Source organism: Maniola jurtina, chromosome 4 (assembly GCF_905333055.1).
Source record: "Maniola jurtina chromosome 4, ilManJurt1.1, whole genome shotgun sequence".
Lineage (NCBI taxonomy): Eukaryota > Metazoa > Arthropoda > Insecta > Lepidoptera > Nymphalidae > Maniola > Maniola jurtina.
Genome location: NC_060032.1, coordinates 1,178,455 through 1,202,273, shown reverse-complemented (window position 1 = coordinate 1,202,273; position 23,819 = coordinate 1,178,455). Strand labels below are relative to the sequence as shown.

At 36.4% G+C, this 23,819-nt stretch overlaps 1 protein-coding gene across 1 annotated transcript; it reads left to right on the top strand.

The window, feature by feature from the left end:
- Positions 1-15,841: 15,841 nt before the first annotated feature.
- Positions 15,842-23,255, top strand: LOC123864508 (sphingomyelin phosphodiesterase 1-like). Its single transcript, XM_045904991.1, has 10 exons — positions 15,842-15,929; positions 17,360-17,484; positions 18,038-18,193; positions 18,716-18,877; positions 19,460-19,825; positions 20,253-20,428; positions 20,993-21,187; positions 21,657-21,827; positions 22,326-22,497; positions 22,893-23,255. Exons 1-10 carry the CDS (start codon positions 15,860-15,862, stop codon positions 23,223-23,225), a joined length of 1,926 nt encoding a protein of 641 aa, XP_045760947.1. The 5' UTR covers positions 15,842-15,859; the 3' UTR covers positions 23,226-23,255.
- Positions 23,256-23,819: the final 564 nt, after the last annotated feature.

The window sequence follows — 23,819 nt, the reverse complement described above, 5'->3', positions numbered from 1 at the left end:
TTACCATGTTTTAATTGAATTTTCTTGAAAAATATAACACGGAGCAATTTTAATATTCCGGAGGGCTAAAACAAAGGCATGTTAATTCGGTCCCTTTGTAAGATAAAAATCTCTTTTGCATGTCACACGCTCTGAGCCCGACCGTTGTGACGCGGGTCGCGGAAAAGATATCGGAGGCGACCTCTAAAGCTGGAGACAGACTTGTACCATTACCAGAATGTACTATTCGAGGCGATCTTGTTACAATGCGGCGACGTAGACTGACTTATAGCGCGTGTTTGTGATGTATCATTCGAGCTCTTGACTCAAGTGAGGGAATTTGCGAAAAAGCCGACAGTCGAGGGGAACACGTGGCGCTCGCTGCGAATCATATAAAACAAACTAACATTACAAGTCAGTCTCCAGCTTAACAATCACCCTGGGGCATTGTTTTACAATGTTATGTGAGACGTGGATTGAAGTTTCATACATAGGTACTAATACTAGCGTTGAGTGCCTTTGAGTAAAAACAGGGTTGTAAATGTTTGAACTCGCCTACTAAGTATACGTTGGATAAGTCCTATCTGTCTGCCATTTCAGCCAATCCACCCCAGCCATGCAAAATCTTAAGTTGCAAGCAATTTTGCAATATATTGGGACATTGCAGCACGCCACACGGCCGTTTAGCTGTAGCTACCATGAGTAGCATAGAGTACCATGACATAATCGTCCGTTGTCAAACAGCGAAATCCCAGTACTAACCTGGAGTTAGGAAGTTTGCGGTGTGTCGAAGAGCACGTAAAGCCGTTCCTGCACCTGTTCTTTCTCCGGTCGTGTCGGTTTTCCGTCCCATTGGGGGCTGAAAACCCACAGTTCCCAAAAAAGTAAATCCACGCGTATGAAGTCGTGGGCATCGTCCTTGTATGCCACAAGTATAAAAACATTCAACTTTTATGTAACTTTCACACTTCTTCCATTTAACAAATTTATTACACTACTCGACTCAACATAAATATGATTTTACTTACCGTGTGTGATGCCAGAACTAAGTAACAGCTGCGGCCATTTGTCTTTATATTCTACTTTACACCTGAACCCGTTAGATGCTAAGAGCAAAGCCAGGTTCCACAGACGCTGCATTTTATACTTGATGAAATATTATGCGCATTAATCCACTTTATTTCCACTAAATTTTGTACGTTTTACTTTGTTGAACCAGACACTCTTATACTTACTAAGTTTTTCTTAGTTTATTTAGGGCCCATTTCACAACCGTTAAATAAGTTTTAGAGCGCTTACGCACACATCCGATCCGAGTTTTTTAAAATACGGATACTGTAACGACCCTAGATTTTACACCAAAGTGTTATAAAATTATATAAAAATAATATTAAAATTTTTTTTTTGCTTCAATTTTATCAAAATCAGGTCAGTGAATACTTGTAGAGATGTACTTACACATACGAACCTAAAATTAATTCTTTTAGACATTTTAATCTTAATGTGGGCCGTCCGCATTTTCGAAAAGAGGCAAACACCGTTTGGCATGTCGGTGATGCAGCGGCGCGATCGACCGCGGTCGAATTGCATCGCGAACGATGTGTGCGCGGGCGTTAGTGCTCGAGAGTCGAAATCAAAACGTGAACGACGTAACCCCACGGCGGGACCGCGTGCGTTTGCATCGGCGCCGGTGTCTGTGTGGACGTCGTAATGCACGGAGATAATCAATTTGTTTAACTTCTGTACTGGGGCGATACATAAAGTTTATATTAAAGAATACTGAGACTCAGACCAAGTTGGTATTTGGAGAGAAACATTCTAAGCAAACACTCAAATAGAAGGGACCACTTTAATTACACAGATATATTTGTTATATAGGGGCGATACCTCCTAAGATCTAAAAGCGATTTATGTTTGAACTGTTGACGACGTGGCTGCTCAGACGGGGAGAACCGCGTGTCCTCCGGATGTTCGGTGATCTTTGCTTGAGATGGCTTTCGGTGATATTAACTAACTATCTGACATATGACAGAGCGCGTTAGAAGAAACTTATGCGAGGGAGAACCCTGATGCCTTTGATGCTTTGTCAATCCTAACTGAGGAGAGCCCTAGTGTCTTAGGCGCTTTGTGAATCCTTTGCTGAGATGATTCTAATGTGCTTTAATAACAGACTGACCACAGAGGGCAGGTAATGCTGCTGTTCTGTTTGTATTCTGACATTTGTTGGAATACTTAACCGCCTTGTGGTGGTTACCCAATATTAATAACATACCCATACAAAATTACGCTAATGCATATATACTGAAGGTTGGGTTAAGGCCTGTGGATATTCCCGCAGTGAGTCTGACCCGTCCTTGAAACCTATTACAGGTCTGTAGTGGGAGGGCACCACTATAAAAATGCTATTTCAGCTTCGGCTGCAACGTGGGATCATAAGTGGCACGCACCACTTCCTAAAGTATGCTTGCATACGCTGCGCTGTTTATTTGGATGATGACGTGTGTGGGGGGGGAGCTACTGTTCATTGGTATTTTATGTGCCATATTGATCTCTTGATTTATCGAGGGTCCCAGTATGACGATGGGATACCAAGGGAAGGCAGAAGCTCACCGTACGTGGCGTGGTGGAGCTACGTACCATCATTCGCTCTAAACCCCTTTTACGCCAACTGGAGCGAATGATGCCGCACACAACTTCTTCCTTTACGAAGGAAGAAGCACACTCACACACACACGTCTAATAAGTAGGGCTCTATATGAAGTGTTGTCTTGTAAGAGCAGTCTCATAATCCTTTCATATTTTAATGCGTTCCTATGCGGAACACATATTTTAATTTTCGAACTAACATTTGTCTTATCAGACCAAATACTAAATAAGTATTTATACGCAATCACACATTTTCAATACTTGAACTCTGTAAAGTCGTTTGGGTCTGATGAACTCATTATTTCCGACGCTCTAAAAGTTCTTGGTTTATTAAGGACACAACATCACAAGGGTCCTACCGCTATACGATACACGTGCCACTTTAAAGAAATTGTTTTAAAATGTAATCTTTAGAAAGATCCGAAGGAAAAATAGGGTAGAGTTTCTTAGGACCCCGTTAGTTCAGTTACAATTTGGTGCCGTGACCAGGATTGGTCATAACGGCTAAATAGAGTAGGGTAAAGTAGGCGAAAGCCTACAATTTGTTGCTCGTGAAATGGAAAGAGTCTGAGGAAATTTTGAGTTCATGAAGACTTGAACGACTTGTTATCAGGGGGTTGTGGGGAAAAGATGATTGAAGAGAAGGAAGTAAGAATGTAGTAACTGTCTAATTGACAGGGGGTTGTGGTAGCTGGTTGTGTGTCGTGATTATGAGTGTTAGCTAGTGTACAAGTACCCTGTTTTAAAGTATATATGCGAAAAGGTTATTAGAGATGGTATGTTTGATGATTAACGGGGTAAATGACAGAGAATAAGGAGCAAAAGACAAATAATAGATGAAAGGTGAACAGAGCGAAAGAAAGAAAGTTTGATGAAGCGAAAGACGATAGATAAAATGTGGACAGAGCGAAAGACAGAAAGTTAGTTTGTTGAAGCGAAAGAATTAAATATATTGATCGATGATGGATAATAGGTGATGGAGACGTGGATTTTAAGAGGAATTATAGGGTAATCATGTTATAGCATAACACATGCTATAACGTGAAATCTTAATAAGTTTTAGATCATGAAGTCATAAAATCAGAGATTGTGAAAATTCAAGATGTAAGAAATGGGTAGAAAACTTAAAAAACGGAAACATTGATAGATGGAGCACTAGACACCTTAACTAGGGGAAATCAAGAATTATTGAACTGACGCTTAGGAAATTAAAAAAGGGGATAGTGGGGAATACAGAGTACTGTAATTAAATACTTAATATTGCTTAGAACCGAGAAAATATTATCAGGATGTTGTCAAGTGAATGTGTGAGTAAATATTATGTACATTGATTGACGAAGAATGATATGACAAAGATGTGAGCATAAAGTAGTAAGTATTATGAAAGGGAAGTGTGTAGAACAAATGATATATTATGTAAATTCAATAAATAGTCAAATGAAGTGTCAGGCATGGATCGCTTTTGGATCTGGGTGTAAGAATAAAAATTTTAGATAGATTCGGCTACCATAGAATCATAAGATCAAAGGGTTGGCCATTGAAAGTGCAAAATAAACAGGACTTGTATTTCCTAGTGTAAATTCTATTCAGCATGCTTCATAGAAGGTATTCTTTTCGCATACTTCATAGAATTTAGGGGGTTGAATGTAACGACCCTAGATTTTACACCAAAGTGTTATAAAATTATATAAAAATAATATTAAAATTTTTTTTTTGCTTCAATTTTATCAAAATCAGGTCAGTGAATACTTGTAGAGATGTACTTACACATACGAACCTAAAATTAATTCTTTTAGACATTTTAATCTTAATGTGGGCCGTCCGCATTTTCGAAAAGAGGCAAACACCGTTTGGCATGTCGGTGATGCAGCGGCGCGATCGACCGCGGTCGAATTGCATCGCGAACGATGTGTGCGCGGGCGTTAGTGCTCGAGAGTCGAAATCAAAACGTGAACGACGTAACCCCACGGCGGGACCGCGTGCGTTTGCATCGGCGCCGGTGTCTGTGTGGACGTCGTAATGCACGGAGATAATCAATTTGTTTAACTTCTGTACTGGGGCGATACATAAAGTTTATATTAAAGAATACTGAGACTCAGACCAAGTTGGTATTTGGAGAGAAACATTCTAAGCAAACACTCAAATAGAAGGGACCACTTTAATTACACAGATATATTTGTTATATAGGGGCGATACCTCCTAAGATCTAAAAGCGATTTATGTTTGAACTGTTGACGACGTGGCTGCTCAGACGGGGAGAACCGCGTGTCCTCCGGATGTTCGGTGATCTTTGCTTGAGATGGCTTTCGGTGATATTAACTAACTATCTGACATATGACAGAGCGCGTTAGAAGAAACTTATGCGAGGGAGAACCCTGATGCCTTTGATGCTTTGTCAATCCTAACTGAGGAGAGCCCTAGTGTCTTAGGCGCTTTGTGAATCCTTTGCTGAGATGATTCTAATGTGCTTTAATAACAGACTGACCACAGAGGGCAGGTAATGCTGCTGTTCTGTTTGTATTCTGACATTTGTTGGAATACTTAACCGCCTTGTGGTGGTTACCCAATATTAATAACATACCCATACAAAATTACGCTAATGCATATATACTGAAGGTTGGGTTAAGGCCTGTGGATATTCCCGCAGTGAGTCTGACCCGTCCTTGAAACCTATTACAGGTCTGTAGTGGGAGGGCACCACTATAAAAATGCTATTTCAGCTTCGGCTGCAACGTGGGATCATAAGTGGCACGCACCACTTCCTAAAGTATGCTTGCATACGCTGCGCTGTTTATTTGGATGATGACGTGTGTGGGGGGGGAGCTACTGTTCATTGGTATTTTATGTGCCATATTGATCTCTTGATTTATCGAGGGTCCCAGTATGACGATGGGATACCAAGGGAAGGCAGAAGCTCACCGTACGTGGCGTGGTGGAGCTACGTACCATCATTCGCTCTAAACCCCTTTTACGCCAACTGGAGCGAATGATGCCGCACACAACTTCTTCCTTTACGAAGGAAGAAGCACACTCACACACACACGTCTAATAAGTAGGGCTCTATATGAAGTGTTGTCTTGTAAGAGCAGTCTCATGATCCTTTCATATTTTAATGCGTTCCTATGCGGAACACATATTTTAATTTTCGAACTAGCATTTGTCTTATCAGACCAAATACTAAATAAGTATTTATACGCAATCACACATTTTCAATACTTGAACTCTGTAAAGTCGTTTGGGTCTGATGAACTCATTATTTCCGACGCTCTAAAAGTTCTTGGTTTATTATGGACACAACATCACAAGGGTCCTACCGCTATACGATACACGTGCCACTTTAAAGAAATTGTTTTAAAATGTAATCTTTAGAAAGATCCGAAGGAAAAATAGGGTAGAGTTTCTTAGGACCCCGTTAGTTCAGTTACAATACTTATAAAAAACTCGGACCGAATTCGGATATTGCTTACGCACTAATATGATCTCTGTTCCAAATCCAATCTCCTCAGTGGACATCTTTGACATACATATTATCTACATCATATATCCGATTTGAATCCGAGGCGCTTCGAAGATATTCTCACGGATGAGGGAGAGAACTCGGATGATGGAAGTCGGAGCTAGTGCGTAAGCTACCATGCTAATAGTTCTATGACTACTTCGGAACGTATTTTCACGGATTTAGATCGAATGCAGTGCGTAATCGCCCTTATCCGAGCGTGATATTTTGGAAGGTTCTCAATACAAAAACTGTCATCACGACCAATTATTTATTCTTCAGTTAAACATCATTCAACGTTGGTGTAATCGATAGAAGGTTAACAAGTAGCTTCTCGCTGAAATGCGTAAGAAGCACACTGTAACCAGTCCAACCAATCCACCCATCCCAACTACATCCTAAGCTGTGGTCCGTGCCTCACGACAGGCGCCCTTAGGAGGACGTTACCCCCCGATCTTTCTTCGAACCCTAGGGCTCTCAACCATGCGGTGAGCCCTAGGGCTATAAAAATCCTAGACCAAAACTATACGAAGCCCTTACGGCCTTGTTCCGCGAACAGACAATGAAACCATGATACGAGTAAAAAATCTAACTCCAGAAAGTCGCTTACGCGCTTATGCAAAGGTTTCTGCGATTCGTTTACCTTTTAAGTTAACTAAGGACAACTGAAGTATATAAGACACAAGTGTATTAAACCCTAAAACTTTGATAATTTAATCTCAAACAATAATAAAAAAATCTCATAAAAACTCCGATTTGAATTGCTATGAACGTCAGATAGTTCTAAACTTCTAGTCATAATAATACTCCACTTAAATCCCAAGATGACTCTAAGAGCGAAGCATAAAAGTAATCAAGAAAGAAGTTAGTTGAAGTAGTTTAACGAGTTCAAGTTTCCCATTAAATCTTCTGTGAAGCCATCGAATAGCCGCATTGCTGTTAAAGTTGTTTAACACTAAAGTTATTGTTATTTATAGTTTCAAAAAAAACGCTTCCAAGAGTCGCATTTCGCGTAATAATGGGCCGCTAAAAAAATAGACCCAAAAAATTATACCTATACACATAAAGACAAATGCCAATTTTTGAAAAATACCTGTAACCGGATGGGGTGGAATATTTATAATGACGTAATGTGTTATGTAATTTATGAAACTCATTGTAAATATATAATAATAAATAAATAATTAATGAAATGAATAAATACTAAACTCGATTCATCTATCTCATTATTTCGTATTTTGTTGGTCATATTATATAAGAGCCTCGCATAGCTCAACGGTTAAAGCAGTGGACTGAAAACCGAAATGTCGACGGTTCAAACCCCGCCCGTTGCACTATTGTCGTACCTACTCCTAGCACAAGCCTGACGCTTAGTTGGAGAGGAAAGGGGAATATTAGTCATTTAACATGCCTAATATTCTTTTATAAAAAAAAATGGATTTATTAGTCGAAGATACCTTGAGCTTTGGCTACAGAAAATAGATTAATGTCGGTTTTAGCCAAAATTCGTCCGTTCGGACCAAGAGTTACAGGCCACGCGAGTTGTACTGCCAAACAACAAGTAGATTAAAGATTTGGCACTGTTTTCTAAGATTTGATGCCAGACACTGAGGTTTTGCCTACACAATAATACCTCCATCATTGTTATGGTTTCACTGTCATAACATAGATTTATAGCCCAAAGGGATTAGTACCTTGCTGTCTAAAGGATTTATGGATACCTAACTTGTTTTGATCCAATAAAACATCACACTTCACATCACATCACACTATAATATTATAAAGGAGAAAATTTGTATGTGTGTGTGTGTGTGTGTTTGTGTGTATGTTTGTTACTCCTTCACGTAAAAACTACTGAATGGATTGGGCTGAAATTTAGAATGGAGATAGATTATACCCTGGATTAGCACATAGGCTACTTTTTATCCCGGAAAATCAAAGAGTTCCCAAGGGAATTTTAAAAAAACCTACATCCACGCGAACGAAGTCGCGGGCATCAGCTAGTTATACTCTAAGGTAAAGTTTAGATCCTATATTACAATACTAGCAAACCGTGACTTCGCACGGGTACCTTATTAAGATTTTCGTAAGGCTCTATGTTTTTTGAAAATAAAATATAGCTTACATTGATCAAAATAATGGAGCTTTCAACTGGTGAAAGAATTTTCAAAATCGGTTCAGTAGTTCCAAAGATTAACCCCTTTATAATATTAGTATAGATTGTAAATGCAAAAGTATGTTAGTTTGATGGTTTGTCTTTCAACCACGTTGCGACAGTTATCACTACTACATTACTGTTTGACAATCAATAGGTGTACAATAGTACCCAATTTGGACTTTGACTTTGACTTTGATAGTACGATAAATCTTATACCAAAGGCGTGTTACATTTTCAATTTATATTATGTACAATGATTATAAATCTACGTTCAAATCTAACCAGAGCGTATCAGAGATTCCATTTTCATTATGAGAAGATATTTGCTTAAGAATAATTCATGATCAAATCCTTAGACTAAATGGAGTTCTGTGATCAAACGTAGATATTCATAAAAGTAAGGTCTTTTGTATGCACACATGTATTTAGCCCCCGACCCAAAAAGAGGGGTGTTATAAGTTTGACGTGTGTATCTGTGCGTCTGTGGCATCGTAGCTCCTAAACCGATTTAAATTAATTTTTTTTTTTGTTTGAAAGGTGGCTTAATTGATAGTGTTCTTAGCTATAATCCAAAAAAAATCAGTTCAGCTCTTTTCTAGTTACTGTAACCTTCATTTGTCGGGGGTGTTATAAATTTTTAATTTACACTTGTATATTATACAATTGGCTTTTTATTTGCTGAATATGGAAGATTCAGAAAAGGGGTGCCTTGATACGTAAAGGTATATAAGCACGCTAAAGGTCGCTCCCTAATTGTATTGTTACACTATTATTATATAGGTGAAAGTTTGAATCGTGTGTGTGTGTTTGTAACTCTTGTAAAAACTACTAAACGGATTTTGCTGAAATTTGGAATAGAGATATAATATACCCTGGATCAATAAATAGGCTATTTTTTGAGAGACGATGCTCTATGAAAGCGAAAGTATTTCCTAAAGTTCAATGTGCAATCTTTCCTATGCCGGGTACAGTTGTATGTTAAATTTGCTTTTGTGTGTTTTGTCTTTACGATGATAACGACGACAACCTTTGTTTTTCTTTATAATATATTGTATTCCTAATTTTTAGATTCCCGTTTCTTGTCCATCTTTTTTTCTTTAGTCTTAGGATCAAGCCGGAGAAATTTAGCATGACAATATCAGTTAGCTCTCTCTCATTATCTCCATAAGGATGAAGAAGGATAGCCTGAGAAATAAATCTAAACAATAAGATCGGGATATGAAGGGCTTATGATGTTGATGCAGCTTTTGATTCGCTCCAGCAATATACGGCGCTGCAATTGCTTGTATACAGTATGGCATATTATTGTAAATTGTACATTTGAAAAGAGCAACCGCCGAGTTTCTTGCTGGTTCTTCTCGGTAGGAACAGCATTCCGAACCAGTGGTAGATTATTTTGACGATTCAAAAGCACTTGTAAAAGTTTAATTGAATAAAAATAATTTGAATTTGAATTTGAATTTGAATTAAATATTGACTAGATGATGCCCGCAACTTCGTCCGTGTGGATTTAGGTTTTAAAACTCCCATGGGAACTATTTTATGGGGTTAAAATGGTCTATGGCCATTTCTAGTATGCTGTGCTCTGTACCAAGTAAATTATGCCAACAACATCTTCCATTTGGATAAAGGTTTTTTAAAAGCCAAATTTATTCAAAATTGGTTTAACGGCTGGGCCGTTAAAACCGGCAGACAGACAGGCAGACAAACTTTCGCATATTTAACAATAATATTGATAGTATGGATTAGTATGGATATTCATGTGGGTATGAGGTACGGTCGAGAGATTGTAAACTTCCCTTTGAAGTAAATGAATAAAAAAAACAACTAAAAAAAATGTGTTGAATAATTTGGCAAAATATATACTGATTTTGTTAGAATATATTATTTCTTTCAAGAGTCAAGTGTATAAAAAGTTATATTAGATAATGTAGCAAAGTTTATGAAAGTCTGAGTTTTGTTAGTACAGACTTCATACCAACTTGCGGAAAATAAGCAAGTTTTGTTCGGCCCAACTTCGATTAAATTTATATTTGAAAGTTGTAAACTTGGCTAGCGAGTGGTAACAGTTGTTATTGAAGTTATCAATATTTAGTAGTTTAATAATATCGAAGTACTTTATGTAATTTAGCAAGCGTAGTGTGGGACGCCCTCCAGCACGACGGACTGACGATATAAAGCGGCTGGCGGGAAGTGGCTGGATGAGGAAGGCTGAGGACCGGGTGTGGTGCGCTCGCTAGGGAAGGCCTATGCCCAACAGTGGACGTCCACAGGCTGATGATGATGATGATGATAATGATGACAAATTTATGGATACTCTCCGGGAAGCATGGTAAAAAGTATGCTCAAAAACAATACGATTCTAATATCACAAACGTGATTATGCGACCCCAAGCAATCTTTTGTTTTTGAGACGGTCAAAATATAATAATTTAACTAAATGTCGACTTAGTTTCCTTTCAAGAGACGGAACCCTGGGTCTGCAAGTTGGACTCCTACTTGTCCTAAGACTAAGTATAGTAGAGAAAGGGGTCACACAGAAAACAATTTACGCTGCACGATATTAAGTTGGGATATAAACTTAACACAAATGTCAGAATAATGACACCCTGTATCATAAAGTTGTGTTGCTTGGTGTAATTTAAAAGATGTAGCGCGTATTGCCCCCATTTTAACTGTAGAGTTGAAGAGCATGAAACTAAGTTGTGTCCAATGTTGTGTGTTTTCAGTTTATTCCTATTACAAGTGCATTTAAAGCAATTAATTAATATCACTTGCTTTAACGGTGCAGGCAAAAATCGTAAGGAAAGCTGCATACCTGGAAATTCTCTATAATGTTTCCAGAAGGTGTGTGGAGTCTACCAATCGACAGGTAGGTAACGTAGTGGACTGTGGCCTAAACATTTTTCATTCTGAGAACAGACGCGTGCCCAGTTGTGGACCGACAATGAGTTACGACGGTGGTAGTGACTGTTCATGGCTAAGAGTGAGTGACCACATCACATTTAAACTGATTCTTCAACTTTATCTATCACTAGCTGACGCCCGCGACTTCGTCCGCTTGGATTTAGGTTTATCGAAATCCCGTGGGAACTCTTTGATTTTCCGGGATGAGGAGTAGCCTATGTGCTAATCCAGGATATTATCTATCTCCATTCCAAATTTCAGCCAAACCCATCCAGTAGTTTTTGCGTGAAAGAGTAACAAACATACACACACACACACACACACACATACAAACTTTCGCCTTTATAATTTTATAAATTTTGAACTATATCACTATCAAGATAAATTGTGATCAAGAGCTTTCATCCATCCCTTTATAAAAAAATAAACTAACTGACTGACATCAACGTACAGATTTAAACTTTTGGATCTAGGAACTTTAAAATTTTGTTTGTAAGTTTTCTCTATAAAGATTTTTACAAATTCAAACCGAGCGAAGTCAGGATGAGTCAGTTAAAGTTAAAACTTAAAACTGAGTGGAGTCAAATATAAGTACTTATGTAACATTATTTGAATTAGGAACTAACTAGACTAATCTTATATCTTGCACCACCCCCGCTTCACCCATATATTTTTATAGCCAAGTTTCACTTTTATAAGGTCCTTCAACAAAATTAAATTACGAGAGCGAAGAGCACCGCCATTTCCGATATATTATTGTTATTGTTTATGCGAAATAACTGTTAGTACTTGACTTTTTGCGTATACACAAACCTAGAGTTTGCAGTTAAAATTTAGTCAAATCAAAAAAGTTTCAAAATAAATTTGTGATTTTGAAAATTATTGATATACCCTTGAAAAATCTCCATTTTAGGACTTTTGAGGCAACTTCGTGCGTAAATATAAGAAACTAGAAAATTGAAAAATTAACAATCAGGTCACACTTTACTTTATAATAATTTCAAATGTCTTTAGTTTGTGTAATAAATTTCGAAAAATAAGTTATTTAAACGGAAGTGGAAAATGGGATGAGTAGATACCCCATGTCAGTTCTGTTGTTGGTGCTGAAACCTCGCAAATTTTCTCTTTGTCTACATTTCCACTTCGCAAATGTATTTTTCTGGTAAGTCCCTGCAAAGCCGACGTGACAAGTTTGCCCCGTTCGCGGGAATTTATGGGACCCATGCATTATGCGAATGCAGTACTGTACCACTTACTAATTTGACATAAGTATACATAGTAAGTGTCATATCGTGGTAGATCATTGTAGTTTTTTAACCCCCGACCCAAAAAGAGGGGTGTTATAAGTTTGACGTGTGTATCTGTGTATCTGTGTGTCTGTGTATCTGTGTGTCTGTGTATCTGTGTGTCTGTGTATCTGTGTGTCTGTGTATCTGTGTATCTGTGTATCTGTGTATCTGTGTATCTGTGTATCTTTCTGTGGCATCGTAGCGCCTAAACGAATGAACCGATTTTAATTTAGTTTTTTTTGTTGGAAAGGTGGCTTGATCGAGAGTGTTCTTAGCTATAATCTAAAAAAATTGGTTCAGCCGTTTAAGAGTTATCAGCCTAGTTTTCTTGTAGAAAAGAAGGTTAGATAACTGTTAGGTTCATAATATTATGTCAATAGACAAATGTCAAGCTGTCAAGATGGACGTTGCCTAAATACATAATTATTTATTTGAAAATGATGTTTTGGAAAACTCAAATACTTTGGATCGTCGGGGGTGTTATAAATTTTTAATTTACACTTGTTACCTGTTAAAATTTCTTAAGAATAATAGGTTAGGGAAACAAGAATTAGTACGTAATTAATTATTATCATGTCTATATCATCTTATAAGTCTAACAATTCAAAACAAGGTGTACAACATACTTTGAATATTATGATTTTGAGTTTTTTTTTGAGTTTTGAACAGTTGAAAATCCCATAGGAATCCTTTATTTTCTGGGATGAAAAACATCTATTACATCCCCAGGATAATAATAGATAATATTTATCCATGTACCAAATTTCGTCAAAATCTTATGGAAACTGGGATCTAGTTTAATTCAATATCAATATCATACTGCAAAAAGCTATTTCCCAAAATTTATTCCGTTGCGGTTATTTCATTTCCTTCTAAATAAATTATTCTTTATTTGACACCGTGGTTTTCCATACGAAAAAATATGGCAGCCAATAAACGACACCCCAGCTCGCTCAGTCAAAATTAAAAGGCAGGTTTAAAATGGGAAGCGTAAATATTTTTGAGGTATTTTTTCAAACGGCCGGAAAACAAACTCGAGCGCTTTCTTTTGTTTATTGTTGCGTGAAACTGGAAAAAATTGAACGCAGGTGTCACGAAAATTGTTTTCCTATTTTCCGAAATGACGCTTGAAAAATTCTGGACTGACTGCAGAGCTAACTTTTTCAAAATTTTAGTAGGAAAGATGCTAAAGGAATGGATTTTACTATTTACTTGTACTCTCTCTTCCTTTGCGTCGTATTCAACTATAAGCACTAAACTATAAAACCAAAAATTCCTCCCTTGTTAATTATTATACCTGCGACTTCGTCCGCGTGGAGTAAGGGGTTGAATTTTCAAAAATGCTTTCTTAGCGGATGTCTTCGTCATAATAATTATTTGCATGCCCAGCTCCATCCATCCAGTAGCTTGTGCTGTACGTTGATATATCAGTCAGTCAGTCAGTCACATTTACTTTCTATAAAGGTTACAAAAATCTTGCACTCTGCCTTCCTCTGCATCATTTTGCCCATTACATCCCTAGTTCATTAAGTTATTGCACTATAGGTATACCTACCTTACCCTTACCCTTACCTACTTGTAAACTTACAAGTGTAAATAAAAAATTTATAACATCCCCGACAAGTGAAGGTTATAGTAACTAGAAAAGAGCTGATAACTTTCAAACGGCTGAACCGATTTTCTTGGATTATAGCTAAGAACACTCTCGATAAAGACACCTTTCAAACAAAAAAAAACTAAATAAAAATCGGTTCATTAGTTTAGGAGCTACGATGCCACAGACAGATACACAGATACATAGATACACAGATACTCAGATACACAGATACTCAGATACACAAATACACACGTCAAACTTATAACACCCCTCTTTTTGGGTCGGGGGTTAAAAACTAAATGCGGCCAGGTCTGAGAAGAGCCCACAACATGCTTCGGATATGGAATCTTAAATGACCATACGATGATTCTATTCCAAGCGCCATTTTAGACGTCTTTACAAAGTGAGTTTTCCTTTACGTTTAACCTTTGAAATGCCATTTCATTTCTCTCAGGTACCAATAACAAGAAAACAAGCATGGCCCATTACAAGACGAGGCTCCGCTCGAGTAATTTAATTTAGTTGAAAGGGCGACATAAAAGTAAAAATTGCTCGTAAAATAAAATAGGAGAGCTCGCGTGGTGCAATTCGAGTGTTATTATGTTGTGTGTCACAGAATAATTAATAGTGCCTGCCAGGTACAGAAGGCTCACTCCGCAAAGACGTTTAAATAAGTAGCGACTCTTGTAGCGAGGCAATAAAGTGCAATTCAGCATATCAGTACCGAATTTCTAGTAAAAACTGGCAGACAAACAAACAAGCAAACAGACAGAAAGACACAGTATGGATAATATGGATATGGATATAAGAATTGATGTAGACAGTTATGGATATTTGGCTATTTATTACTTATTTGATGAAAACTAGTCAAATCAGCGACTTTTTTACAAACGTCAAAACGCTCGCTTAGTATGGGAGCTTGCATGAAATGATAGACGTGACGTCATACACATTTGATGTAATTTGACGTATTTTAGTTAAATCCATAATTTAAAATGGTTAGCAAACTTAAAACTATAGCAGCGAATGTCGATTTTACGAATTTTGGAAAACCCTCTTTAATAAGTAGCCTCGAATAAGCCTCAATAGCTCAACGGTTATAGGAGTGGACTGAATTCCGAAAAGTCGGCGGTTCAAACCCCAGCCGTTGCACTATTTAATTGTCGTACCCACTCCTAGAACAAGCTTTACGCTTAGTTGGAGGGGAAAGGGGAATGGCCATATTTAAAATGGCTAAATTCTTTTTAAAAAGAAAAATAAAGAAAGAAAATAATAATGACTAAGAAATAATTTATTTTTGACTTAGACATCATCCCCATTATGTGTTTATGACTAAATGTCTAATGGTCGTCTAAGTATATAACAGGAAAATGTAACCGACTGATCTTTTAACGCACAGCTCAAACTACTGGACGGATTGCGCTGTTTGGCATGCAGGTAAGTAGCTAATATAATGTAGACATCCACGAAGAAAAGATTTTTTAAAAATTCAGCCCCTAAGAGGTAAATAGGGATGTGAAATTTATGTATTATATGCGGAGCTAAGAAAACTTAAAGCTAACTTTATCTACGAGTAATTACTGTACAATTATCTTGTACGCGTGGAATGGTGCCAAGAATATTGGCTGCTTTCTGCGTTGAAAATTAATGTTAATTTATTAATGTACCATAAAGAGCATGTATAAATCAATTAGTAAAGGAGAAAATGTGCCTAATGAGATAAATTGACGACTATTTCAATAAGACTTAGTTAAAAATAATTAGTTGTTTATTGCTTTGTGACAAGTATGAACGTACACATTATTACAGTGTTTGCTTTGCTGGGTTTTTGCACCGCTACAGAGTATTTGACATCAAGTAACTATCTTCTTTTATACTTACTAGCTTATGGACATAGATTTATTCCTTTACTTGTGCTATAAGAGCTACCTACTTGCCATTTCAGGATTCTACGTCAACGGAGAGTACCCTATAGGTTTTCTTGACAGACACGACGGACGGACAGACAGACAGGCAACAAAGTGATCCTACAAGGGTTCCGTTTTTCCTTTTGAGGTACGGAACCCTAAAAACCGACAGACGTTGGGGTCCAAACGTGCTAGAATAGTGACCTCGCACCAGAAAGAGCAGCTTGTAAGACCCCCTACGTGGAGGGACGACATCAGGAGAGTTGCAAGGAGCCGCTGGATTGATGATGATGATGATGATGATACTTACTATCCAATTATTCGCTTCGTTACTTCCAAAGTGATTTTAAAAGGACTAGGCAGTAGCCAAGTACTTTTTACTATACGATGCCGTTAATTGTTATTTTGGCCGAGACTTGTTTATCACATTTCTCTAATTTGTAAAAGATCTAATTGTATCAATTAACAGGGCTCTCTCCGTCCCTCGTTTCATACAATCGTAATTCCAATTTCATTTGGATATTAAGCAACCAAAGTCCATGAAATTTTGCAGACATATTCTAGAAACTAATATCTGTGTCTGTGGTGTTTTAGATTTTTCTAAAAACATGTAGTTTTAAAATTACAGGGGCTCAAAGATTTGTATGAAAATTTTTAAGACCGCGTAACTTTGAAACCTAATATTTTAACAGAAATCTGGAAAACCACAGACATAGGCATAAGGCATTCCGAACCAGTGGTAGATGCTTTTGACGATTCGAAAGAACTTGTAAAAGTCTAATTGAATAAAAACATTTTGAATTTTGAAATTTGAATTTTGAATAGATATTAGTTTCTAGAATATGTTTTTTTTATAATATTTGTATAAAATAATGTTTGTATAAAAGTTCATGGACTTTGGTTGCTTAATATTCAAATGAAATTGGAACTACGATTGTATGAAACGAGTGACGGAGAGAGCCCTCTTAAAAAAATACGCTTCCAATATTGAATACCTCCTCCTTAACTAAAACTCGGGTAAAAATAAGCATATAGGTAAATTTCATACAAAATATGTAAAGTTTGTCCGTGGTGGTATTTTTTATTCGTGAAGAACTAGAGTATGGGTACTAAAGTTGGGGTTTAGTTTTTATCCCTGTTAGTTCACTCAGACTGTGTCTTGTTTGTTATCAATTACTAGCGGATACCCAGATCGTGCTACTTCGCTAAAAAGAACCTCTAAAACCATCTTCGCATTATTGCCTTTCTAATAAAATTAGTTTGAGATACATCATTTGAATGGTTTCTAAGTCTATAACGGACGTTGATATAAATATATGTTGATACCTAGTAATAAAAAAAAATTGTAGTAGTAAAACTCAAATTATATTTTTTTTTTAGGAGACCTAGGTAACCTGATTGTAAAGTATGCCAGAAAGGAATTATTGTACAATGAATACAAAACAATTGAAAATGTTTTCGGCATATACAGACGTGTTTGGAATAGCGTTCGAGATATTGCAAACGTTAGTATCAAATGACATTTACCTGAAAATCTTTAGTTCGGAAGTTGATATTCATCTTATCTTTTTTTATTCATACACAAGTTAGCCCTTGACTGCAATCTCATCTGGTGGTAAGTGATGATGCAGTCTAAGATGGAAGCGGGCTAACCTGGAAGGGGTATGCTAGTTTTCACTAAACCCATACCCCTTCACCGGTGATCTAAATAAGAATAAAAGAGAAATACTTTTATTCAAATAAACTTCACATGTACCTACTGAATTATTTTAATACCTTTGTTAACCTGCATCGTGCAACCTGATCGTCAAATGCATCTACCACTGGTTCGGAATGCCTTTCTTACCGAGAAGAAACAGCAAGAAACTCGGCGGTTGCTCTTTTTGAAGATTCGATACTTTCACCATTTAGGTTGCCTGTAGAAGATTGCTTTAGCAATAATGCCGCCCTTTCACCCTTTTGTATGGTTTTTTTCAGTATTATGTATTGTTTCATGTATATAATGTGTGTGCATTAAAGATTTCTAGTCAAATATACCAATAAATATTTTTTTTTCAGGTTTTCCAATGTTTCCTGTGTCGAAGTGTATTTTTCGCATTAATATTTCTTATCAAAATCGGAGTACCAGATGAAACGATAATCAACACGGGCGCAGAACTGTGCTCTATTTCATATACTTACAAAGTATGTCGGGGATTTTTTGAACAGAATTTGGTAAGTTGACTTTTTTTAGGGTTCCGTACCTCAAAACGAAAAACGGAACCCTTATGTCTGTCTGTACGTCTGTTCGTCTGTCGTGTCTGTCAAGTAATCATATAAGGTACTTCCCGTTGACCTAGAACCATGAAATTTGGCAGGTAGGTAGGTCTTATAAATAGAATAAGTAAAAGAAAAAAATCCGAAAACCGTGAATTTGTTTTGAATCACAAAAAAAAATTAAAATGTGTCCATGAACAAATAGTTAGTAATTTCAATTTTCAAAGTAAGATAACTATATCAAGTGGGTTATCATAATATGAAAAGGCTTTACTTGTACATTTTAAAACAGGTTTTTATTTATTTTTATGCTTAATAGTATTTGATTTATCTTGCAAAATGTCGGAAAAAATACCCGACTACGGAACCTTCGGTGTACGAGTCTGACTCGTAATTAACTGGTTTTTTTTAATTCTTGTTTACGTTAAAGTAGTAGATAAATGGCGGAAAACTCAAATTATAACGAATTCTTTCTTATAGCCAATATTGAAATACATTATTATAACTACACCCGAAGCCACGCCGAGGACCATTTGCGGGATTTTGCAACAAAATAATAAGGATCCATACTCGTGCAATTACTATGACCCCAGATTTGAATGGAAGATCTGGTTGCCTCCAAAAGTGAAGTTTCAAGCTCAGGTAAGTAAATGTAAAAGCGTGTTTGTTTATCGGTTTGTCCTTCAATCACGTCACAACGGAGCAACGTATCAACTTAATTTTTAACCCCGGACTTAAAAAGAGGGGTGTTATAAGTTTGACGTGTGTATCTGTGAAACTGTCTGTGACATCGTAACTCCTTAACTAATGAACCCATTTCAATTTAGTTTTTTTTTGTTTGAAAGGTGGCTTGATCGAGTGTTCTTAGCTATAATGCAAGTAAATTGGTTCAGCCGTTTGAAAGTTATCAGCTCTTTTCTAGTTACTGTAACCTTCACTTGTCGGGGGTGTTATAAATTTTTAATTTACACTTGTTGCATGGGTATAGTTAAAGATCAGGAGAGTGGCATAGGCTACTTATTATCCCGGGAAACCAAGGAGTTCCCTTCACTGTCGTCTCTATTCAAGAATCTTAAAATCTTCTTTGAGTACCAATTTCTGCGCTATTAATTACTATCTGCAGTTACCAAGGCATTTGTCTTAAAAATATCAAATCAGGTTACTTAAAATATCTGTATGGAGTAAATAAATGCCTTAGTTTCTAATAAAAATCAATATTTTCAGCCAATCTATGCTAATTCAAAACCTCTGACAGTAGCTGTTCTATCAGACATTCACATTGACCCATTGTATGAACCATTTGGAGTAGCTGATTGCGATGAACCAGTCTGCTGTAGGAAAGGCCAAAAACCTCGTGTTAGAGAAAACAAATACATTGACGATATCGTTTTGCAAAAGAGTGTTATTCAAGACGATGAAGAAATAATTCTAAATACTAATGCAGCATCCAAAATAATTAAAACTGTACCTAATTTGAATATAATAAAAGAAAAACAGTCAGCACCAGCTGGATATTGGGGAGATTATAGAAATTGCGATACTCCAATATGGGCGTTTATAGACGTCATCAAACAAATCGCATCTCATGAGGTTAGAATTTAAATATTCAATTTCAGAAAGTTTAAAATCTAAATTATTAAAACAATGAACCTAACACTAAAATCCTTAAAAATATGATATAATAACTAAAATAAATTATTAAAAGAAGTCCCTTTAGGCAAGGTTCCAAAGATACTGGCAGCGTGAATGGCTAGACTAATTCTTTGTCCTAGGTAGCTGAAGAGAGCTTGAGGTTAGAATATTTGCTATATTGGTTTCAAAGACAGCTTTTGGTTATTGATCAGAGAAATATCAGGAGTAACATTTCAAATCAATGGATGACTATCTTAATAAAGTCTATTCATATTAATCTTTTAAATAGACTTTTGAATATTTATAAAAGAGAGTTAGATATATTTTTCTAAGTTAGAGTTATTTTTTTTTTAATATATATATTTTATTCAAATTTGTTTTTTAGGATGTTGATGTTGTTTATTATATCGGAGATAATATTGATCATCATGTATGGGAGACAACATACGAACTTAATGAATATGTGAATAGCTTAGTAGTTGATAAGATGCAAAAGATTCTTAGAGATGACATGCTAGTTGTACATACGGTTGGAAACCATGAAGCTCAACCAGCTGACCAGTAAGTAAAACATGCATAAAATTTACTTTAAAGGGTTCCGTACCTCAAAAGAAAAAACGGAACCCTTATGGGTTCACTTTGTTGTCTGTTTGTCTGTATGTCTGTCTGTCTGTCTGTCCGTCCGTCCATCGTGTCTGTCAAGAAACCTAAAGGGGAATTCTCATCGATCTAAAAACATGATTTGGCAGGAAGGTAGGTCTTATAGCACAAATAAAGGAAAAAATCCGAAAACCGCGAATTTGTGGTTACATCACAAAAAAAAATTAAAATGTGTTCATGAACAAATAATTAGTATTTTCAAATTTCAAAGTAAGATAACTCAAACAAATAGGGTATCATATCAAAAGGGGTTTACATGTGCATTCAAAAACAGATTCTAAATTATTTTCATGCATAATAGTTTTTGATTTATCGTGAAAAAATATCCGAGTACGGAACTCTCGAAACGCGAGTCTGACTCGCGCTTAGCTGGTTTTTCTGTAATATGAAATTTTAAAATGATGCAGCCAAAAAATTAGGTTTTTTTGTTGGGGCTGATCATAATGAAGGTTATTTTTGCTACAGGTTTGCACCAACGTATGTAAAAGGCAAATTACTGAACACGACTTGGCTATATGAAAGTTTGGCCAATATCTGGAGGTCCTATTTGACCGAGTACGCATTTAATTCTATGAAGAAACAAGGTGGATACTCCATGTTGATTCGACCGGGACTAAGAGTTATTTCCATCAATAACATTGTTGCCTATAAATTTAACTGGTAAAAAAGATCTTGAAAAATACCTTTTTTAGTTGGATGATAAATAATTGATAATAGCTTCCTTCATTTCGCATAATTTCCGTTTTTGAAATATACGCGCATAATGTGTTAGTATTTTGCTGCTTAGTAATAAAACCCCCGACCCAAAAAGAGGCGTGTTATAAGTTTGACGTGTATATCGGTGTATCTGTATGTGGCATCGTAACTCCTAAACTAATGAACCGATTTTAATTTAGTTTATTTTGCTTAAAAGGTGACTTGATCGAGAGCGTTCTTAGTTATAATTCAAGAAAATCGGTTCAGCCGTTTGAAAGTTATCAGCTCTTTTCTAGGTACTGTAACCTTCACTTATCGGGGGTGTTATAAATTTTTAATTTACACATGTTGTCAACAGCTTTTTATTTCCCTTGTTAATAGTACATAAATTATTTTTACTATTGTTACACCATTCTAATCAAACTATGTTTAGGTGGTTGGTATATGATCCACATGAGTGTAAAAGACAACTAGAATGGCTCGTGGAAGAGCTATACAAAGCTGAGTTAGCAGGTGAGAAGGTCCACATCCTTTCTCACGTCCCACCTGGTGATCAAGATCTTATTTACATTTGGACTAGAGAATACCATAGGATTGTTGATCGGTAAATGCCCTTAAATATTTACCTACATTTTTTTCTCATACCTCTTGAATTTAATATATGCGTATTTATATCACTGTTATGTATGAAAATCATCTCGACTCCTTCAAAAGCTTATTTTACATTTAATCGAGATTGATTTCTTATTATTTTTAACGTGTGTATCTGTGTATCTGTCTGTGCCATCGTAGCTCCTAAAGTAATGAACTGATTTTAATTTAGTTTTTTTTTGTTTGAAAGGTGGTTTGATCGGGAGTATTCTTAGCTATAATCTAAGAAAATTGGTTCAGCCGTTTGAAATTTATCATTTCTTTTCTAGTTACTGTAATCTTCACTTGTCGGGGGTGTTATAAATTTTTATGTTAACAGTTTCGGTATCTTTAATCATGTACTTTCTTTTTAACCGCTTGTATTTCAAGGCTATTTTTGCCAGAACCAGCCAAAACTGCCGTTTACAGCTGCTCAAACCATTTGCAGGCAATGTTTCTGTTTTTGTTTCAGATTTTCATCCACAATCACCGCTCAATTCAACGGCCACATACATTCAGATGAGTTCAAGATTTTCTACAAAGACGGCAAAGCCTTCAACGTGGCTTGGAGTGCAGGATCTGCTACTACCTTTCAGAACTTTAATCTCAATTATAAGATTGTTACTTTCGACAATAATAATTTTGTAAGTATAAAATTGGTTGTAAAATTTTTGTTATGCAATGCATGACACATTATCTTCATGCCATTGGCTAAGTTTCCCAGACTTGACTTTGTAGATTAAATCAAACTCTTTTCGTTCTGAACCTGTGTTCACTAATGAGCCGGTTAAGGGTTTATCATAATGAGGGTCCATCCATATTAATATGATAAATTCGAATCTATCTGTCTATCTGTTTACTAGCTTTTCACGGCCCAACTGTTTAACCGATTTCAATGAAACTTGGTACAGAGATAGCTTACATTTTTGGGCCGGAAATAGACTACTTTTTATCCCGGAAAATCAGAAATAATCAGAAAAGAGTTCCCACAGGATTTCGATTCTAGATCTAGTAATGAATAATATATTCCTTGTTTCAGGAACCAACAAGCATGGTCAACTATATATACAACCTAACTGAAGCTAACCTCAACCCAAACCAACCACCACGCTGGTACAAACTCTACGATATGCAAACATCCTTCCAACTTCGAAACCTTTCCGTTGCTTCAATGGACCAATTAGTGTCCAGAATGGTAACAAACAAGAAGTACCTTCTGGACCAATATGTGGACTTTGCGTCTAAAGATAGTGACGCTATGCCACATTGTGATACTTCCTGTAAACTTGATATGCTTTGTAATGCTGTTACTACTGTGCTATGGGATCGTACAAAATGCTATGAGCTTATGAAACTTTACTTTGTTTCATAAAAAAAATTATAGCGCTGTGTTGTAATTATATGTGCTTTAGTTGTTTTTAACCCCTGACCCAAAAAGAGGGGTGTTATAAGTTTGACGTGTGTATCTGTGTATCTATGTATCTGTGTATCTGTCTGTGGCATCGTAGCTCCTAATCTAATGAACCGATTTTAATTTAGTTTTTTTTTGTGTGAAAGGTGGCTTGATCGAAAGTGTTTATAGCTGTAATCCAAGAAAATCGGTTCAGCCGTTTGAAAGTTATCAGCTCTTTTCTAGTTATTACTGTAACCTTCAATTGTCATAAATTTTTTAATTACATTTATTTATAGATATTTTGTTAGCTGAGCTAATTTCCGATATTATACAATTTTTAATGTGAAAACTTCTTTGTGTGAGTTGAGCGATTATCGGATGGGTATAAACTTCAAGATCTATCGACATGCTATTGTTAAAAAAAATTATCTGGCTTCTGTCTGTCTGTATGAGTCATACTTGACGCGAACCTACTAACTATCACTACACAAAGAAGCGACTCTCCCCTACCCCTTATTTTAGAAAAGTTTGTGACACAAAGACAAACGGACAGACGGACAGTACGAAATTATA

Coding starts and splice junctions, on each gene's coding strand:
- LOC123864508 (XM_045904991.1), top strand. CDS start 15,860: ATGAACGTACACATTATTACAGTGTTTGCTTTGCTGGGTTTTTGCACC. Junction 17,485..18,037: donor GCGTTCGAGATATTGCAAAC/GTTAGTATCAAA, acceptor TTTTTTTTTCAG/GTTTTCCAATGTTTCCTGTG. Junction 22,498..22,892: donor CTTTCGACAATAATAATTTT/GTAAGTATAAAA, acceptor TCCTTGTTTCAG/GAACCAACAAGCATGGTCAA.